General features: G+C 36.0%; 1 protein-coding gene across 8 annotated transcripts in view; it reads left to right on the forward strand.

Annotated features, from left to right (window-relative positions):
• The window catches only part of Hectd2 (HECT domain E3 ubiquitin protein ligase 2), a 96692-nt gene that overhangs the window by 66306 nt on the left and 8614 nt on the right, over window positions 1–21772 (forward strand). For 5 of the 8 annotated variants that reach the window (XM_029472590.1, XM_029472589.1, XM_021151526.1 and 2 more), the window contains 12 exons: window positions 3394–3439; window positions 5384–5493; window positions 7179–7327; window positions 7891–8014; window positions 9685–9784; window positions 12459–12566; window positions 13392–13524; window positions 15408–15496; window positions 18289–18447; window positions 20387–20461; window positions 21189–21276; window positions 21362–21468. In XM_029472590.1, the coding sequence (XP_029328450.1) occupies window positions 3394–3439; window positions 5384–5493; window positions 7179–7327; window positions 7891–8014; window positions 9685–9784; window positions 12459–12566; window positions 13392–13524; window positions 15408–15496; window positions 18289–18447; window positions 20387–20461; window positions 21189–21276; window positions 21362–21468 (1288 nt within the window). Of the gene's footprint in view, window positions 1–3393; window positions 3440–5383; window positions 5494–7178; window positions 7328–7890; window positions 8015–9684; window positions 9785–12458; window positions 12567–13391; window positions 13525–15407; window positions 15497–18279; window positions 18448–20386; window positions 20462–21188; window positions 21277–21361; window positions 21469–21772 lie in introns of those variants that run through there. The other 3 variants (XM_021151527.1, XM_021151530.2, XR_003835564.1) reach the window with 3 other exon arrangements.

The following is a 21772-nucleotide window of genomic DNA, read 5'->3' on the forward strand; positions in this document are numbered from 1 at the left end:
CATCCTTTAGGTTAGGAAATTTTTCTCCTATCATTATTTTGAAAATAGTTTCTGGCTTTTGAGCTGGAATTCTCCTTCCTCTATTCCTATTTTTCATGAGGTCCTATTTATTAATTGTTGGTATTAGTTTCAGCACTATCAGTGTTTTGATCAGCAAGTCTTCTCTCATGCTAGTGAGTTCAAGGCTATCCTCCACTTTCTCTTTTATCAGGTTCAGTTTACCCTATTTTATGTTGAGGTCTTTGATCCATTTGGAATTGGGTGTTATGCAGGGTGTTAAGTCTGTATCAATTTGCATTATTCTACATTCAACTTTTCAGTTTGATCAGCACCATTTGGTGGAGATGCTATCTTTTTACCAGTATATATTTCTGGCCTCTTTATCAAATATCAGGTGTCCATGGGTGTGCAGGTTTATGTCTGTATCTTATTTCATTTGCCTCTCAGAACAACTTTCATGTATTCCTTAAGTTTGGGTATGATGTATATTCATTACCATTCAGTTTTAGAAAGTCTTTAATTGTTTTATTTCTGTTTTGACACATTTTTTCAGTAGAGAGTTGTTTAGTTTCCAATGATTTTGTAAACTTTCTATTATTTCTTTTGTTGTTGATATCCATCTTTAATCCATGGTGGCCTGAGAGAATAAAGTGAGTTAGTTCAATGTTCTTGATCTGTTGAGACTTGCTTTGTTCTAAGTATATGATCAATTTTAGAGAGCGTCTCATAAGGTATAGAGAAGAATGTGTATATCCTTTTGTGTTTGGGTGAGATGTTCTGTAATATATATTAGGTCCATTTGGTTTATAGCATCTATTAGCTCTAGCACTTCTATATTTAGCTTTTATCTAGATGACTTGTCTATTGGTGATAGTGGTATATTGAAGTCTCCCACCGTCAGTGTGTGAGGGTAAGTAGTGTTTCTTTTACAGAGGTGGGTGCCCTTGTTTGGGCATAGATGTTAATAATAGAAATATCATCTTGGTGGATTTTTCCTTTGATGAGTATGTAGTGTCCTTCCCTGTCTCTTCTAATTAGTTTTGGTCTGAAGTCTGTTTTGTTTGATATCAAAATAGCTACACTAACTTGTTTTTCTTAGGTCCATTTGTTTAGAATATCTTTTTTTTTTTTTTGTAACCCTTTACCCTTAGGGAATTTCTATCTTTGATGTTGAAGTATGTTTCTTGGATGCAGCAAAAGGATGAGTCCTGTTTTGGCATCCTTTCTATTAGAATGTGTCTTTTTATTGGGGAATTATGACCATTGACATTGAGAGATATCAGTGCCCAATAAATGTTGATTCCTGTTGTTTTGTTGTTATTATTGGTGGTGGTGGTGATTGTGTATACACACATGTGCATTCATGTGTGCATGTGTGCGTTCATGCTTGTGTTTCGCTTCCTTAGATTTTGGTTGTTGAGATTGTTTTTTTCCTATGTTTTTGTGGTTATAGTTTTCCTTCCAGCACCCTCTGCAGGACTGGATTTGTAGATGATAAATATTGCTTAAAATGTTTGTAATGGAATATCTTATTTCCTCCATCTGTAGTGATTGAGAGTCTTGCTCGGTTTAGTAGTGTGGGCTGACATCTGTGGTTTCTTAGAGTCTGCAGCACATCTGTCCAGGATCTTCTTGCTTTTAGAGTCCATTGAGAAGTCAGGTGTAATTCTCATAGGTCTGTCTTTGTATGTTACTTGTTCTTTTCCCCTTGTAGCTTTTAATATTCTCCCTTTGTTCTGTACATTTAATATTTCTATTATTAAATGCTGAGGGGGCTTTCTTTTCTGGTTCAATCTACTTAGTGTTCTGTATGCTTCTTGTACCTTTATAGGCATCTCATCCTTTAGGTTAGGAAATTTTTCTCCTATCATTATTTTGAAAATAGTTTCTGGCTTTTGAGCTGGAATTCTCCTTCCTCTATTCCTATTTTTCTCTAGATTTGGTCTTTTCATGGTGCTTCAAATTTCCTGGTTGTTTTGTGTCAGGAGCTTTTTAGATTTAACATTTTCTTTGAGGTGTGTTTATTTCTTCTATTGTATCTACAACATCTGAGATTCTTTTTTCCATCTTTTATATTTTATTGGTGAAGCTTGCCTCTGTAGTTACTGTTTCAATTTCTAAATTTTTTTCATTTTCAGAATTCCCTCAGTTTGGGTTTTCTTTATTGATTCTGTTTCCATTTTTCAAGTATTGAACAGTTTTATTCATTTCCTTCCACCCCCTGTGTTTTTATAGATTTCCTTAAGCAATTTATTAATCTCCTCTTTAAGGATCTCTGTTATCTTCATTCAGGTGGCTTTAAAGTCTTTTTCTTATATTTCAGCTATGTTAAAAGGGCCTGCTGTGGTAGGATAGCAGGCCTCCATTGGAGACACAATGCCCCAGTGTTATTAATGGTGTTTTTAGCATCTAGGTATCTGGAGTTGGGATGAGTGTAGGTCTAGTTTAGTGATTCTTGGCCTTCCTAATGCTATGACCTTTTAATGCAGTTCCTCATGATGTGGTGACCCCAACCATAAATTATTTTTATGATTTGGCTACTGTTATGAATCACAATGTAAATATCTGATATTCAAGAGATCTGATATGTAATCCCTGTGTGGGGGTCATGACCTGTCACAGATTAAGAACAAGCACTACTGGTCTAGGTGCTGTACTGGGTTTGTCTTTGTTGAATGGGAGTTTTGTTTCTTGGTTTCTGTTTATTCTTTGGCTTTTCAGAGTGTGATTGCTGTACGCTGCCTGATAGGAAATTTTCTGTGGACCTGCTTCCATGGCCTGTTCAGCTGATGTTTGCCCAGGGTGTGCCTGCTGGTTTTAGAGGCTTGGATAATGGGTTGAGTTGGAGGAGAAAATTGTGTCAGTTTGGAGGTTGGACCAGAAAAGGAAAGAGACCAGAGCAGGTTTTCTGCTTCCGAGCTGGAGATAAGACTGGAGGTGTTGGATCTGAAGGAGCAGGAGTGAGGAGGGGCCACTGTCAACCTGCTTGTTGCCAGTTTACAGATATTTCTGTCACTTCAGGAGTGGACTATAAGCTGAAGTATAGTTTCTTTCTCTAATGTCTAAATAAATATTAAGTAAAATAATCCTTGTTAAAAGAAAATGTTTTTAAATTACTGATGATTTATTAGACTTTTAACCATTCCCATAGTCTGCCTGTTACCTTAAAATGCTACAGTTTTCCTCAGTAACTTACCCTTTAAGTGATACTCAAAACCAGCCTACTATTTTCCAACCACACTGGAGACATGTTCATATCTCAGTAAAAGTAATGCATGTAGCCCTAAATTAACTTTGGCTTCTCAGTTCTTACAAACACATAATGCTCTGTTTTGTTAGATTCTGTGGAGTTAAACACTCATCTGTAATCAATCATGCATGTTCCTTTTTCAGTCCACGAACAAAAGATGATCTTAGAGCATATTTTATACTGTTGCAGGTAAGTTAAGAGTTATTGAATTCATATGTTAATCTGCATGTGCAAATAAAATTATATCATAACTATTACATGGCGATAGTATTAATACTCTTTAGAATAATATTTACTTGGAACACAGAGACTAACATTGTAACAAACATTTAGAAGCTAAATTATCTGAGGGATTAAATTCTAAGTGAGTTCTTACCTGGCTTCCAGTGTTTGGAACAGATGGGCGTTCTTCCCTTTCCACTCAGACCCTTCCTTTGAGCTAATTGCCATAGGCTACAGAATTTCTTCACATACTAGGTTTATGTTTTTACTAATGGTCATTAGAATTCTGATAGAAGCATAAAAGTTGTTACTATTTGTTACAAAGCAAACTAATACTAGCTTTCTCATGAGAGAGAGATGGATTCAAAAATATGAAAATATATTAAGGTATTAAGTAAAAGCAAATTTTTATTTTAAAAAATTTTATATTATCTTAGCTAACACTACATTTACATCATTCTTTATAGTTTACCAAAGTTGTTCAGGTATATTAACTCACTTGAAGGTAAAAATATGAAGCTATAGAGTAGAAAACGTGTAGATAAAGAAAAGCTATAAAATGCCCCCATAAAGCTCAGATGCCTTTTTTTTCTTTTTTTTTAATTGGGTGTTTATTTCAATTACATTTCCAATGCTATCCCAAAAGTCCCCCACCCACTCCTCCACCCACCCACTCCCACTTCTTGGCCCTGTTGTTCCCCTGTACTGAGGCAGATAAAGTTTGCACGACCAATAGGCCTCTCTTTCCAGTGATGGCTGACTAGGCCATCTTCTGATTCGTATGCAGCTAGAGACACGAGCTCTGGGAGTTACTGGTTAGTTCATAATGTTGTTCCACCTATAGGGTTGCAGACCCCTTCAGCTCCTTGGGTACTTTCTCTAGTTCCTCCATTGGGAGCCCTGTGATCCATCCAATAGCTGACTGTGAGCATCCACTTAGATGTCTTAAGGCATGTATTAGTCAGCTGTAAGTCCTGCTCACGCATCACCCTCTCCCAGAGCTGTGCCTGGATGAAGTACTTGGTCAGGTTGGGAAAACAGTGTTCTCTTTTTTATCACAATTGGGTTAATTTCTAAAATATTATTTCTACTTTGTATTTGTGTGTCTATGTGTGAGCTACTTGTGTGGAGTACCCAGGAAGGTTAAAGTCAGAAACCTTGGGACTAACATTGCACACAGTTCTCAGTGCTAGAACCAAACTTACGAACTCTGGAAGGGCAGCAGGCGCTCTAAACCACTGGGCCATCTCTCCACCTGGCACCTGATTTTTAATAGTATGACTTTTATGGAAATTTATGAAATGTATACTGTAAAAGAGCTTCAGCTTTTGAAAGATAAATATGGGGTTTGCTTAGCTTAGGAGCGTTCTTTCAGTTCTTTAACATTTAAAAATTGTCAGAGTTCATGCTTGTTGTTCTCTGTGACAAATGAAGCCAACTTATTTCCCAGTGCAGAAGTTTTACAATTTACATTTACCTGGTTTTCCTTTTGTTTTTTTTAAATCAAGAAAACAACCCACATTATTGTCTTGCCATTTACTTGGATAATAACGATTGCCAGCATTTATGAAAAATGGAACAAGGTGCTCTATATGTTTTCTTTTTTAAACTCAAAATGACCCCTGAGATCGATATTATTTGTATGTTACACTGAGAAAATTGAGAATTCAACTTTAAAGCCATGCCTAATGGTGCACAGCTAATATAGGTGGCAGGATCACCCCCATACCCACGTCTGTCCTAACTCCATCGCCTATGACAGAAACCAGTTTTGCTTAAATGACAAGTTGTTTTTAAAGAACTACACATACTCAGATGTAGCTTCCTGAATTTGCCGCTTAAAATTCATTAAGCTTTGTGTTTTCCTTGTTAACACAATTTTAACACAGTTATCTTTAATATCTTTTTCAGAATCCTCAATTTAATATCACATCTACATATGTCATCTATGCTCATTTGCTACGACAGATAGCTACCTTAGTGGAAGCTGACCATCACTTCCTAGTTCACTGGCTTAAAAAGTAAACAAGAATTTTTCATAGTCTCTCATTTTAACTGTGATATTATTACTTTTATGATAAACTATTGTAAACCTTTATAATATTTACATGTTTTTAAGATTTTTAGGAATGATGTTTATACTCTGAAGTGCTTCAAAAGCCAGTTATAAAATGCATACATTAGTAATACATAAAAGATACATAAATATCTATTTTTAATCTAAGTAATTAAGCATGTTCTTGTGAAAATTATTGAAAATATCGACCACTTGCAGTTTTTATACAGCACATTTCTGGTTTTTTATACATTTCAAGTGGAGTTGCTCAGCTATTGTCTTATTATGTGTCTTTTTATTTATTTTTTATGTCTCTCTCTGTTAACATATCTTACTGCGCATGTGATACTTTCTGCTTATTAATAATACTAGAGTATGAAAGCACACTACTTCTTCCCCTCAGGACTATATTTCCATTAATAGACATTTCTCCAAGGTGGGAAAAAACTAAAAGGGCAAAATAATTCCAAAATAAACTTTAAATACTGTCAGTTCTCACGATGACTATAATAATAGTTACTATTACTGTTAATTATAGTAGTAATAATTCCTGTTCTTGGTAGTAGTATTCAAATACTAAATATCTGTGAAGTCACCATCAGTGCTGAACTCCTAACATCACTGAGCTTTGCTGGGCTGGATTACTAGGAGCCTCTGATTGCAGTCCTATCCGCTCACCAGGCTTCCACTCTATGAGTGCTCATGCTTGATGCCTTATTCCATGGAAATTGATTAGTTAAATTGAAATCATAATGGTTGCACTATACGCAATGCCAATATAACCATAACACACACACACTTTGTGAGTACAACACACCACGTCCTTCTTGTTCACTGTATAACATCACAACTTTCTTCTTCATTGGAACTAGCCAGCACTTAATTATTACAGTGTAAGATCTTTGGGTTTTGAGACAGGTGAGAGTCTGTACCTCAGGCTAGCCTGGAACTTACCATGTATCGCAGGGGACTTCTAACTCACAATCCTCCTCTCTCAGTCTCCCAGTTATAGGGATTACAGGTGGACATGCCATGCCTGGCTGGAGGGCCATTTTAAAATATCAGAATCATTAAAAAAAGCATAAAATATTAAAAATATGACATTAGATTATGAGAAGACTATAGAGACATTTCATTGGAACTGTAGTTGTTTAAAACAGAAGTTTAAGTTAAGGCTAGCCAGTAGATATTAAAATAATGTGTTTATTATTAGAATAAATCACATACATGTTGGAAAGGAGCACAGCATGAGCAAAGCACAACCCTGCCGAATCTCACTCATGCATGCCGAGGCCTCGGGGGTTCCTCCACTGTTCTCTGTCCACAAGGGGCCATGAAAGCACAAGTGCTGACTGGGGAGTAAGGAAGAAATCTTAGCTTTCAAGACAGAATCTGTAAATAATGAAACTGACTAAATCCTGAAAGCCTTATCAACTATATTAATGACACTGCAGTAATTTTGGTGTTTATTTTTTATTTGAGAAATAGTATTGGTAGGATCTTACATCTTTTGAAATGTTTTCAACTTAATATAATTTGTGAGAATGAATAGTCTATCTTCTCATGTATAGGATGTAGTTTGATCTCTAACAAATATATTGACAAAAAAAATGAAAGTTTTGATTGGAATTCTTTCAAAATACTTACCAGATTATCCCAGAAGAAATTCAAGCAACTGGTAGAGAGATTGCTGCAATTTGTTTCTTTACGCCTGTTTCCAGCAAAACCTGAAGAATTCCCGCCTCTAACAAAGTGTTCCTGGTGGATTCCATCAGCCGCTAAAGTTCTGGCTTTACTTAGTAGGTTTTGATCATTCACTCATTCTTCCTTTTCTCTTGATAAGTATTAGGGACATATTTTAAGGGTCGTGGAATACTAGAGAGATAGCTTTAACTTTTAAACCATTATTTTGAAGAAAACAAAGTAACTTACCATTTTATGTATTTTACAAACTATAAATTTTTATTTATAAATGTTTTACAAAGCTGGGGAGAGTTTTGTTTCTGTTTGTATTGTAGTCTTAAGTGCACATGATTCACTAAGTATTCATTCCTGAGAAAACATGAGTTCCCACTAATTACTGGGCACTCCTACAAGAGATGACACCAGTGGAGAAATGATGAGTAGATGACCATTGCCTCCTTTCTCTAAATATTTTTATGATCATCATCACTTTTTTGTAAAACAAGAAATAATATTTTTTTACCACAGAGTTTAAAATTGCCTTTTCATTGGAACTGTAGTTATTTAAACTAGAAGTTTAAGTTAAGGCTAGCCAGGAAATATTAAATAATATGTTTATTATTAGAATAAATCGTGTGCATGGTGGAAAAGAGCACTATATGAGACCTTCTCTTCACAGACACTGCCAACAATTTGGTTCACCCTCCCCTCGTTCCTTACACTGATTTCTATAATTCTACCCTGGATCACATTGATCTCATGGAAGAGTATCACACTTGGCAGAGCTTTGGAAACTCTCACAGGTATGACCAATAGCTCACAGATGCAATTAATATAATAACTGGATTTGAAGTTTATGTAAATAATATGTACATAATTTCTCTATATAAACATGTCATTTAGATGTGTAGCTTTAAAATGTCACTGTGGCTATCAAGAGGTTTAACTTTTGCTACATTTTCAGTTTATACACGTTAATATAGTTTTGTTTTAATTAATGGCGTCTCTTCTACTTAAAATTTTCCAGTAATTCTACCAGACTTGACCAAAAATGTATAATGGCCCTCTGTTCACATCTCAGTGTGCATATGAACAGTCAAAACTGAAAAACGGTTTCCTCTAAGGACTCTAGTCAGTCTGAGGAATATTTTCTTGGTAGAGTTTCTTTTACAAAGATGCTCTCATCCCTGTTTTAGTAGACTTATTTGCCATAAGTCAGCAAATAGTTTGACCATTTCATTGTCAACTTTTAACGAGCTCCATCCAGTCACAATGCAACACAGCAACAGCTCACGTCATGGGTGTTCCATTTGGTCCCATCTGCCATGGGAGGTCAGCTGGAGTCAGAATGGCATCTGGAACTCAGGGGAAGTCACCACTGACTGTGGGGCGTTTGCCTGGGTACTTCATGCACATAGTAATTTTTATGTATTTTATTTTTTTATGAAACCAAAATGGCAAAGATTGAGAAGCACTGTTTTAAAGTATATAATGAAACCAACATATGTCCTTTTAGGTTTGCTGCATTTCTTTTATTTTCAAACCTTTAGCTGGCTTTAGTAACTCATTCTTAGTTACTAGTACTGAGCAAGTTGTATTTATTACCAGGTTTGAATCAGAATGCTCGGTATATAGGGCTACCTCTTCTTTCCCTTGTCTTCTTTACAACTAGTGGCCACAAATATACCACCTACTAGGTTCAGATGGAATACAGCTTAAATTGATGGATTTGTTGCAATTATTTCCACTGAGCTATATCCCACCTACACTGCAGCTGCTTGTGATGGGAGTCTAACCTCTCAAAGTGTTACTGCTGCTGTATTCATTCTTTCCATATGCATTTATGTCTGAGTAGTATGTGGTTTTTATACATAGTGTACGACTTAGCTCTGATCTGGGAGACAAGTTATTTCCATGCCCTTTGATAATACTGTTATATCTTCGTAAGTAAGTACATTTCATATTTTACAGTTTTCTCATTTTTATCATATTGCTCTTAAATTTATGATTGCTTTTTATGCTATAATTACCACTGTGTTTATTCATTTCTGAAGCTCACACATCAGAAAAAGTACTTGATTAATAAATTGCATATTCATTTGAACATGTACATATTCTGACCTATTTCTGGACCATCAACACTTGCTTCCTGGTCTTGCTGATGGCCATGTTATCACAGGTGATAATATAGGTGACTATGAAAATGGAAATGATTTGTGTGAACAATGTAAGTGACTAGCACATATTTAGAAAACTAGTTGTGGCTTCCTATAGAGAATTAAAATACTGTACTTCAAGAGATGATACATTTTTCATAGGTTTGTAGAAATGAACTTATGCACATAAAATCTTTTGTGAATAGTAAAACACCATACAAAAGTAATGTTTTATATTGCAAGGAGGGTACCTTAGAATCCCTTAGTGTACTTTTGCTAAAAATGCACCATTTTGCTTTTTCTGTTTGCTTATAAAGCAGGTTTTCCTTCTGTCAGTACCCATTCGTTATTTCTATAGCTGCAAAAAAAATCATTATTCAAAGAGACTCAGAACAACAGATGATAAGCATCGCAAGGGTAAGCCAGCTACGAAACATGTTTATGCTGACTGTAATCAATATAGTAAATAATAAATAAGTTAAATGTCTTGTGAATTGTTTTAGTGTAATCAGGAAATGTTAAAAATATCATTTGTGTTATTACCCCCACAAGGTAACCCTGTTCACAGTATGGAAGATAGAACACTCCTCATCTAGTTAGCCTCCCAGTATATTATAAATGCAACAGAAATGTTTCTGATAAACCCAAATTTGAGGAGTTTGTTGGGACTTCATTGTGTAACCATGATGAGACCAGGAGTGCGTTAACACAGATCATTCACACTATAGCACTTTCTGGAGTTCATGAAAATCAAAAATAACCAAGACATTAGGTGTTGACACTAATATATGTCTATAGAACTAAGAAATGTGCTCAAGGAAAGTGAAAGTTTTTATAATTGTTTCTCAGTACATGGAAAATGCACAGACAGTAGTAGACTAGGAAAATGTAGCGCAAGGTGGAGTTTCTCCCTGGGCCTCTGCGCTGCCTACCAGTGTTGAGAACAGCACAGCACAGGAGTGAGCGCTCACACAGTTCCTCTACATGTTTGTGCATATCCAGTGCCTACTGCATAAGGAGAGTATGTCTGGTGTTAAAGATGAGAGAGCTGCTTAACTTCTTAAAACTGAAAGAAAAACAGGAGTAGACAGAAATTATTCCCACGTCTTGTTCAAGAGTACAACAAAATATAAATTATGATATTTCAAAATATAAAAATAAGAATATTTTATTTCTCAGCAGCTCAGTTCCTGGGTATATTTTTTTTTCCTGTTAAAGAAAAAGACAAAGGTTTGGGTGCCTGAAAAGTTCCCCAAATCATCTTGCATTGAATATGGGAATATTAGAAGAAATTTTATTGCCTGTGGTCCAAAAAGAATTCCAAAGCCATGCTGCCCTTAAAGAATGACATTAAACTGGCATATTTGACACCAGATACTGGCTTAAAAGTTAATCTGTAATAGACAGTCATCTTGACATTTTGACTTGGTTGCATTTCTGTGTCATGTGTCTTTAAAGTAATTTTTTTCACTTTGGCTATGTGGTTTGTTACAGTTTAAATAAAGTAGACAGCACTGTTTATCTAGAATCCCTAGCAGTGTGCTGCCACTCATGCATAATGTGTCAGATGCAGCAATTCTCCTACAGGAAAGGAGAGCCCCTGCTGTCCTTTCACAGACTAAAGACTGCAGCATAGTTAGTTCTCGCTGGTTCTGCTTCCCAGCTGCCGTGACACTTGAATTCATGATTGGTGACTCTGTGACACAGCTTATTGCTATAGTCTGAAATCGCAAAATTAAGTAAATAAGTTCCATAAGACTGCCTAAAATTCTGCTTTTGATAGCCTCTTTCATTTGAAGCATTCTTGTGGCAAACACATTTCCAGTGAAAAGGACCTCAGAGCTTGTCTCCATTAGCATCCAGGGGTAAATAAATATACTGTCACCATGTGACAGCCACCTAGGGTCAAGAACAGGATCAGAAGATGAGAAAGAAAAGATAAGACAAAGATCTGTTACACAAGACACTGTCCAGAAATACAGACTTCCTTGGTAAGCTAGGACCCAAGGACCCAGAAAAGCAAAACTCTACTAAGACTCTTCACACTGGAGACTGGAGGCCTGGGAGAGGCTATGACTTGGCATCTATTCCAGTAATCTACAAAATCTTAAGTCTCAAACTCAATTTGGGGCATGAGATGTTATGTTATAGCACATTAGTGTACTTCAGCTGTCTGAAATACTGATCCTTAATTGCACAGAATTCATTTTCATTGTCACCAAAGACAATGAAGTAGTCTAATAATCATTATCTAGATAAGTAAATATATAAGCATATTGATTTTGAATAATAAATGGCATTTACATATTTCTTACAATTCTAATATGTTGGTTTTTATATACTCAGTGCTTATTTTTGGAGGAACATGAAAACTGCATTTCTCAAATCTTTTATATATGTATTGTCCAGCATATATGTTAACATTTTGGTAAATTTTCTTTTGGTACTCTTTAATCAACAGAGGTAATGCAATGTTGTATACATAATTTAGTCCCTGCTTGAACTGTTTGCATAGTTTTCCTACCCATTTTTAGTAGCTGAATTATGTCCCATTTATTAGATATACTTAGGATAGTTTAAGCTTTGAGTTTATTGATAATATTTTTATAAATATCTTGTGGAATAAATTTATTTCTAATCTTTAAATTTTTCCAAAGTAGAACTATTAGATTTAAAGATCTGAACATTGATAATGTCTTTGAATCAATAAACACATTAATTTTTTACTTTCTATAAATACACTATTCTTTTAGAACAAATTAAGTATCCACAATAGTTTAAGCCTGAGCTTAGCATTAGGAATGCATGCATTGGAAACTTTGCTATTGAAGGTCTGAGGCCTGTGGAAATTGCAGTTCAGCCTTTTCACTATAAAAGTTGAGCAAGATTTTGGTACCTACTGGCTACTAGGGTTCCAAAATAAAGTAAAAATAAGATGTTTTGCAGGTTAAAATATATGTAATTGATTTATGAAATTATTTATGTGAGAAAAAGCATAAAAAGAATTAAGCTATTTTAACTGTCTTAAGTGTTTTAAATGTAATTATACTTTAAGTAAAAATGAAAAATATCTGCTTTCTTATTTTATTAGCAAAGTCTGGTGGATAAAGTATCTCGAAGACAAAGACCTGATATGAATATGTTATTCCTAAATATGAAAGTAAGGAGGACACATCTGGTTAGCGACTCACTTGATGAGGTATAATTTATTCCAAAATGGTTTAGTTTTATTCTTTAAATTTTTAAACTATTATTTCTTTGTGCAAATATGTATACTTGCATAAATTCTGATATAGTTAACATAAATTTCATATAAATAAGCTTTATAACATTCTAAGTTTATTAGTAGTTGGTTAATTCCTCAGAGGAGTTGATGTACAATGCTTACATATGTAATTCATGTTTCTTAGTGTGCTACCTGGACTCTAGACCCGCCCGCCATCTTTCTTGTGATTAGGTGTAGAACAAGTCAGTTTAGTTCTCCACTCCTCAGGTTGCTCATGTCTAAACTTCCCAGTCTGACCTGTAGGGTATAGGGTATATAGGACCTATAGGGTATAGGGTATATAGGACCTATTAGGATTCACACAAACATTGACTCGGGGATGTATATTGCAAAGTTTCTTGCATGTACACTGCTGCAATCAGACCATCATGTAGTTAAGAGATAATGGCTATTTTATCTATGTGGGGTTTTTATTTAGTGTTGAAAGAGAAAGGGCCATAAAAAGTTATTTTATATTATAGTCTACTGAATTAAAATTTTGGACACAGTATGATTCTTGGGGGCAATACCCTTTGTCAAGGCATCTGACCCCTTAATTCTTTTTTATAACCTATAAAAATGAATAATAACACCTAGCTTATATTGTCTGGCAAATTGGATGGATAGATGTATGAATGGATAGATGTTTATGGAAGTAAAAATAAACTAAAGTCTGTATAATATTGTTCCCTAAAAAAATAAATAAATTCCCTTTTCATTGCTCTTCATTCTGTCGTACTACATAACTTCTCCAAATAGTTAACCCGGAAGAGAGCTGACTTGAAGAAGAAGTTGAAAGTTACATTTGTAGGTGAAGCTGGTTTGGATATGGGCGGCTTGACTAAAGAATGGTTCCTTCTTCTAATTCGCCAGATTTTCCATCCAGATTATGGTGAGTGTTTGTTTGTGATCATCGACACTCTAGACTTGTAGGAGCTCAGTCGTAGCCCTGACATTTTTATCAGCTGTAAATGTAAAATTTGTACAGAAATAGCCAGATTTCTCTTGAGTCGATGAAATGCATGGAAGTGTCCCATTGAAACAAAGGACATTGAGAATTTGGAAGCAAGTCTGTAGGGTTTTCCTGTACTAATATGTGAAGCTCCTTTCATTAAATAGTCATTTTACGAAATAGAAGTCTGTGGTCTTGGGAGATGGTTTAGTCAGTGAACAGCTGGCTGTGTAAACCTGAGGGTCAACTTAGGTTCCAAGTATCCATGTGTAAAGCCAGGTACTGCCAGCGCTCCTGTAACAGCACAGCGGCATGGAGACAGAGACAGGTAGATCCCTAGAGCTTGTTGGCCGACTAGTCTAATTTAATTGGTCAGTTCTAGATTCAGTGGGAGACTCTTTCAAAAATACGATGGACCATGACTGAGGAAGACACCTGACATTAACCTGTGGATTCACACACATGCAGATGAACATGTGAACATACAAACATGTATACATGCATAAACCACAGACAAAGGAAATAGAAATTTGTGTTATTTTTTTAAGGACAAAAGTCTTTCAGCTGCTTGTTGGGTCTTTTGGAGGGCAGTCATGATAGATCACTGTGAGCGCTACATAGCTTCAGTAATAGTGTCAGGCCTTGGGACCTCCCCTGGAGCTGTATCCCACTTTGGACCTGTCACTGGACCTTCTTTTCCTCAGGTTCCTCTCCATTTCCATCCCTGTAATTCTTTCAAACAGGAACAATTATGGGTCAGAGGTGTGACTGTGGAATGGCAACTCCATCCCTCACTTGATGTCCTGTCTTCCTGCTCTATAAGTTCCCTCTCTCTACTGTCTGGCATTTCATCAAAGGTCTCTCTCCCTGTGAGTCCTGGGAGTCTCTCACCTCCCAGGTCTCTGGAGCATTCTGGGGCAGGGGGGGGGGGGTTTCCTCCAACCTCCTATTTCCTGAGGTTGCCTGGTTCCATTCTTTCTGCTGGCTCTCAGGGTTTAAAGAGTCAGATGCAGATGTTGGCACCCAACCAATCGACAGAAACAGCTGACCCCTGTTGTTGAATTAGGGAAGGCTGAAAGAAGCTGAGGAGAAGGGTGATCCTCCAGGAGTACCAACAGTCTTAATTAATCTGGACCCCCAAGATCTTTCAAACACTGGGCCACCAAACAGACAGTATACACCAACTGATATGAGGCCCCCAACACACATACAGTAGAGGACTTCCACGTCTGTGTTCATTCAGAGATGATGCACCTAACCCTCAAGACACTGGAGGCCCCAGGGAGTTTAGAGTCAGGTGGGGGCTGGGGTCATCCACGTGAAGGCGGGGTGGGGTGAGGAGGAGGTATAGGATGTGAAGCAGTCAGAGGGTGGATGGGAAGGGGCGGGGAATAGAATATGGAGTGTAAAAAATGAATTACAAATAAAATTAAATTAAAAATAAAAAATTGAAATAAACATTTTCCTTCTCAAAAAAAGACAAAAATCTTCAATTTTATTTTATTTAAAGAAAATGCTTACATAGTTATTAGCATCTATTAAATGTTTCCTTCAAAGGAGAATTTCTATGTTTACAGAGTATACATATCATACATATTATGGATAAAATAGATGGATGTGTAAAATCTTGTACATCCTTGTAAAAGCTCAGATATAAATATGCCTTCTATAAATATTTTACTAAGATTTGTAAATGTATTCTGTGAAATTTTTAACATGAAAGGTGATTTGTAACAGAATTGTTGTTAGTAATTTGCCTTTGGTAGATTTCATATGTATTTACTGCTCTCTTCATCTGTGGACACCGTGTGTTTTCTCTGCAGGCATGTTTACATACCACAAGGATTCACACTGCCATTGGTTTAGCAGCTTTAAATGTGATAACTATTCTGAATTCCGATTGGTTGGAATTGTATCCTTTAAACTTTCCACTAGGAGGTGCTACTAGACTAGGGATTTTTTAAAGGTTTTTTTTTTTTTCCCCCAATCTATAGTTTAGAAAAATTTTGTTTTAGAAAATTAAACATCAGATTTATTAGATTTTCTCTAATTCATATATATGCAATATCAAACCTCCATAGTCTCAATACATTTAGAGAAAATGTCTGACTTTTACGTCTTTCTTATCTCAAAATGATTATTTATATATCAGAATTATCACAAATTTAATAAAAGTTTTTAAAATCTAGAGTATTTTCCATTTGTTATAGAATACTTTCTGTCCTTGCACTCTGATAATTTACTCAATTTACTAAGTTGAAATCTTAAGAATTAGATTTAGCTTTTTTAGTGTACCCTGAAATACTGAGACATGAAGGAGGTAACCCTAAAAATTTAAAAGGTAATGCAGTGGGGAATATGTAAAATGTACATAATTATTTTAAAGCTTTTTTAATTTCATAAATTCAACTTGCTGTTTCTCATCCCTATCTCAGGTATGTTATGTAATTTATTCCTACACTGGTGGAGCAAAGAGAGGTTAGATTTTAGACAAAGATGCCTTGTATATTAGCTTTTTAAATTACAGAAATATAATTGTGGGAAATAAAAGTAGAGTAAAAAGATGAGCAAGAACTGAAGCTGTGTAGAACAGAGGGAAGTTCCAGCATTGACAAGTTCAGCATTGAAATCTGTTCATGAGCATCCATGCAGGGAGTTTATCCTCAGTCAGGTGACCAGGTAACATGCGTTAATAATCAGTACTAGAGGGCTTGGGGCTTCGTTAAAACCAAGATTAGCATAACATAAGTGTGGTGAGGTTGTAAGGTAGAGAGATGTGATATGTATTCTTCCCAGAGAAGGTAGGGATTTTAACTGAGAGGGTGATTGGGTTCGAATGAAAGGCTGAGCTGTTACACAAAGCAGTGATCACCCTGGGACTGTGGGAAGTGCTGAGCATCCATCTATATAAGGCCATGTCACATTTACTATGGTTAAATCCTGAGGGTGTAGATGGAATTTGAAAGAGTAAATGAAAGAAAAAGCAGGAAATAAAACTGCACATTGAAATAGCCAGGTTAATTTGAAATGCTTTTAGATTGTCCTATCTAAGGGCCAGAGTGACTAGTTCCACACTCTCCAAGAAGGATGAGCAAGCCATGCAGTCCTGTTTTCCTGTCATTTACAGGTCTCACTTGAGTGTGTCCAACTTCTGGGTACTTTTTTACTAACTTTGACCTATTTGAACTTCCTCATGCATGTGGTTATCTTGCTTTACAATACTCTGTCACAGCTTAGCGTTGTGATATTTTGACTTCCTGGTATCACTAATGAAGTTAGCTATTGAACTTTTGAAATAATGCTTTTCATAAAATTGTGACTTGTCAGTCATTGTCTTCCATAATATTGGTGGTTTTACTCACTCAGTACCTAAAAGATCTTACTAAGCATGTTCTTATGTGTATATTTCATGTTAAACAAGTATGTCTAAAATTAAACTCACACAATTAGTGTTTGGCTACAGTTATTTTTAAATATGGTAAGATTTTAGTGTTTTCAAGAAGTAGAGCCATAAAACAAAATAATAATGGTAAAATGTTATAGAGTATTAATAACTGTTATTTTAAAAGTAGAAATACCTATACCAAAAGGATATTGAAACTGTATAGAGACAGTATAGTACAATACAGGTTTTCAGACTGTCCACAGCACAAAGCATTCAGTGACACTGGCAGAAAAATTACTCCATCCCTGTTTCAACTAGACCAGGTTAATTTAGTGTGAAGTAAAGTATTTCTCTGTGAGAGGCTCTGTAGCATAAGCCTACAACATAACCTACTTCCTTACTATAGACATCCTGCTTTTAGGTTTTAGCATTAACATTTTTTAAATGAAAAATGTTGAGAGGCTATCACCATTGTGGAGAATTATGAATTATAGCACTGTAATATTATGATTACCATCTTGCTACTATCCTGATCATGTATTTGAGTGTATTTGTGGTATCTATCTTCTTACACACACTGGTCAGCCTGTGCAGTTACTTAGAAAACAGTATAACTCTTTCTTATGTCTTCAGCCCTCATTTAGCCTTTGCAAATTAAATTGACAGTATTCCAATTTGCTAGGCCTATCTGTTTAGGTTTCCTTTTGGATCTATAAAATAGATTACTCTTTAAGTACCCTTAATAACTGACCTTTCAATACTAGGAAATTGATCTGAACGTCCTCTTTGGCAAATTGATAAGTTACGTGCTGCTGTGGAAGTAGACGAATTTTACAAGTAAGTGAGATAGCTGAACTCTAGCCCCTCAAGTTTTAATATATGAGTCTGCTTACACTAGTATCTCATTAGCAGTATTTGTACATCCATATGCTTATTCACACCAACTCCTTTAACACAGTCTTACTTAAGCTTTAAATAACTAAAAATGGCAATTTCTAAATCAGTGCTGTATTCTGCAGCCAAATACTTCTAACAAAACCACCAACATACTTGGTTAAACTTAGTAATTTTTATATATTAAATAATTTATAGGAATGCCTGACATCATTAAATCCTATCAAATGAATACCTCTTTCCATGGCTTTTATTAATCAAAATATTTATAGTATGTAAATAAAATGAAATTCAAAAAGAAAGCTATGTTGGACTAAAAGGTATGTTGAAAGCCGGTGTTAGATCTGAAAGCAGACTGGTGCATAATTCAGAACTCATTTGTTGTCATGGATTTTATGTTAATACTTAACATTTAGTATTCATAGCTCATGGGACTAGCTGTTTATAACAGCATCACCTTGGATATTCGTTTTCCTCCCTGCTGTTACAAAAAATTACTGAGCCCTCCCGTCGTACCAAGTGATCAGAGTACACCAGTAGGCATCTGCAGTGTTACCATTGACGACTTGTGCCAGATTATGCCTGTAAGTATGTTATTACCACCTTGTGGTCATGTTATGCTAACTGCTTCCTTATTTGTAGTCTTCTAATGCTATTCTTTCTTTAAAAGCAGGCTCTCCTTCTAGAACTCTTCTCTGTCTTACTTTTAAAAAGTCCCTTCCTTGCAGAGACCTATTCTGCGATGTGCCTGAGCTCTTACAGAACAGTACAGGTTTTTAGGTCTGATAGCCATTGATTTGAATGCCGGCCATGCCATTTATGGGCTTTGTAAACTTGGGTGAGTTATTTAACCTCTCTGAGCCTGAATGTCCTTATGGCAATACTAGGTTGTTTTAAAAATAATAATGAAAAGCAAATAATGGGCTGGAAAGATGACTCAGCAGTTAAGAGCTCTTACTGCTTTGGTAGAACGCTCAGAGTTCAGTTCTTGGTGCCCATAGTAGAGTGCTGACATCTACTTCTAACTCCAGCTCCAGGGAATCCAACACTTCTGGCCTCTACAATCTTATATACATACTTATACACAGACACAAATAAACATAAGTTAAAATAAATGTTTATGGTAATAGCCATATCAAATCTCTACCAGCCTAGATTTGTATAAAATAGGTGCTTTAAAAAAAGAAAACCCAGCTGCCAATTTTATTTTCACATTTCACAGTATAAGTGACGACGGTACTTTTTTATCCCACTTCTCCCATCCGAGACTATTCTCTTTGCTAGAAACAGGGAGACGTCTTCTTTTATTGTACTAACAGAAAACACACAGGCACAGCACCATGATCTGATAAAACAGACCAAGTAATACAAACTTGCTTATCTCTTCAGCTGAGTCATACTAGGGTACCATCTACCATCATAGGGCAAGCAGAAGGTCTAATCATGGGAAGTTCAGGCATCTTGGACATGTGGCCTCCTCTAAGAGCAAGTTCCACAGACATCATCCTAGGAGAAGGGCATCATGGGAGGGCCTCCCATATGTGGTTTGGGCATCATACCAGATGAGGAGGACCCAGGAGACTGTGGAGAAGAGATAGGCTCATTTCCCCTCCAAGAGAAGTAGCAAAGAATGGAGCTGGAGGTATCATCCTATGTTGAAATGCAGCTGTTGTTTATCAGTGAGGCTCGGAGCCTGCTCTTCCATCCAGTTCTGATGACAGACTTTCACATTCTTTATGTGGCTCCTACACTGAAGTGTGACTTTCTTACAGATGGTGGTCGTGGGGAATCACAGTAATCATGATAAAATTACCATCACCCTGCCAGATCTGAGGCCCTGGTCCCTGTGCTTTTAATGAAAGTAAAATTTATTATGTAAAGTAAGATTATTCCAACCCAGACATTACTTATCTCTTCAAACAATTTAATATAAATTAAGAGTATTTTTTCATGAAGCTTGATTTAAAAAATGAAATATTGAGCCAGTTCTACTTTTAAGTTTTGGTTCATACATAACTGAAGTTGTAAGAAAATATTTCTCCCAGCACTCTCAGGCTTTTCTTGGAAGAGGAAAACTAAAATGTATAAGCCCCTTAACATGTGAACTGTATGTCTGATGTTTAAACACTGCATCATAAAATAGTAGCACATTTAAAATATATATGTGATTTGAAAATGAGAAGCACTATAAATCCATAGCAGTAATACGACCGAGAACAGGAATTAAACTGGAAATCACAGTAGAGCTATAACACCTGTTTTCTTAAGAGTAGGCTGTAGAGTTAAATCTCTGTAGAATAAACTGGATAATTCCCTCCTGCATGGACTTCAATTTTTCCAAGCCAAGGATGGTAGAAATCATTAACAGGTATCACGGATCTTGGAAAGTACATCTCAAATATTTGTTTTAAAATATGAGTTTACTTTTTATTCTCACAGGTAAGAGACCCACAGTCTGTAACCTTACAGTTTGAAGTAATGCTAGTTGATTGTAAAAGACAGATCACAGATTTATTTTTACAGGAACTGGCCCATGGATTAAAGGAACTTTTATCATATGAAGGCAACGTTGAAGAAGATTTCTATTCAACATTTCAGGTACTGATGAAAGCATTCCACTGTGAATGAGCTGTACATCTTAAATATGAAGATGTCATTTGTTCCTAAGTACTTGTTAGATGAGCAAGAACTAATCAACATGTAAGGTCTTAAGAAAAGAATCTTAAGTCTGAGTGTAGCAGTGTATTAGGGGTCCTGGCACTCGGGAGTCTCAGACACAAGAATTGTGATTTGAGCTGTGCAGCAAGACCCTTTCTCACTTAACTAATGTTTAAAGTATCAAAGCAAGTGGTGTAATAGAGATGGTGCCGCAGACTCCTGCGGCACTGAAAGTGAATGGGAACATGAGTTCATCAAGGGCACGGTACTCCCCAGGCAGTTGCATCTTCCCCTAACTGATTTGCCTTTTACCAAAAGCTAGCTAACCTCGTACATTGCCCCAACACGGGAAGTTTAGGAGAAGGTGATGAGTCCGATTAAAAACAAAAAAAGAAACACTCATGTCCACCTTGCTCACTTGCCATACAAGTTTTGTGGGCTTTATTAAAGTATTAACTATATTTAACAGGAAGGATCAAAGACCTGCTATTTTACTTCAGAATGACACCTCTTCTTAGTATAATTGTCACTGGAAAATTGAAGCTTTGGGCAGTTGTGTGTTAAGGGAGAGACAGAACTGATCTACAGATCTAGCCACTGTGTATGTCAACACTGAAGCCTCCGGGTATGTCAACAATACCAATTAACATATGGTATCGCCCACCAGGTTTTTCAAGAAGAATTTGGAGTAATTAAATCCTATAACTTAAAACCAGGGGGTGATAAGATTCCAGTTACCAATCAGAATAGAAGAGGTAAGTTAGATACCATTGTAAACTGCAGTGAGTTAGTACCATTTTATTACTATGACTCTGTAACAGATGTGAAATTGCTTTCCAGAGTATGTACAGCTTTATACTGACTTCCTGTTGAACAAATCTATCTATAAGCAATTTGCTGCATTTTACTGTGGATTTCATAGTGTGTGTGCTTCAAATGCCCTAATGGTGAGTTTAAATTTTTAAGCTTTCAATTAGGTTTTATAATGGTATAGAAGATAATTCCTTAAGTATCATAGTAGATAAGCTTTTAAAAGTAGAAAATGTTTTCTACTTTTAGAAATAAATGCCTTGTTTGTTTATTTTGGTTGCTTGTGTGTTTTTTATTTTCCTTTGGGAGGAGGTTTCAAGGGGCATTGGGCAGACACAAGAGGATGGGGAGATGGGTGGACGGGGTGCATGATGGGAACCTTACAAAGGATCAATAAAAAGTTTTTAAAAATATAAATAACAGTAGTGCTCTTCTTTCAGC

This window comes from Mus caroli, chromosome 19 (genome assembly GCF_900094665.2).
Source record: "Mus caroli chromosome 19, CAROLI_EIJ_v1.1, whole genome shotgun sequence".
Taxonomy (NCBI): Eukaryota; Metazoa; Chordata; class Mammalia; order Rodentia; family Muridae; genus Mus; species Mus caroli.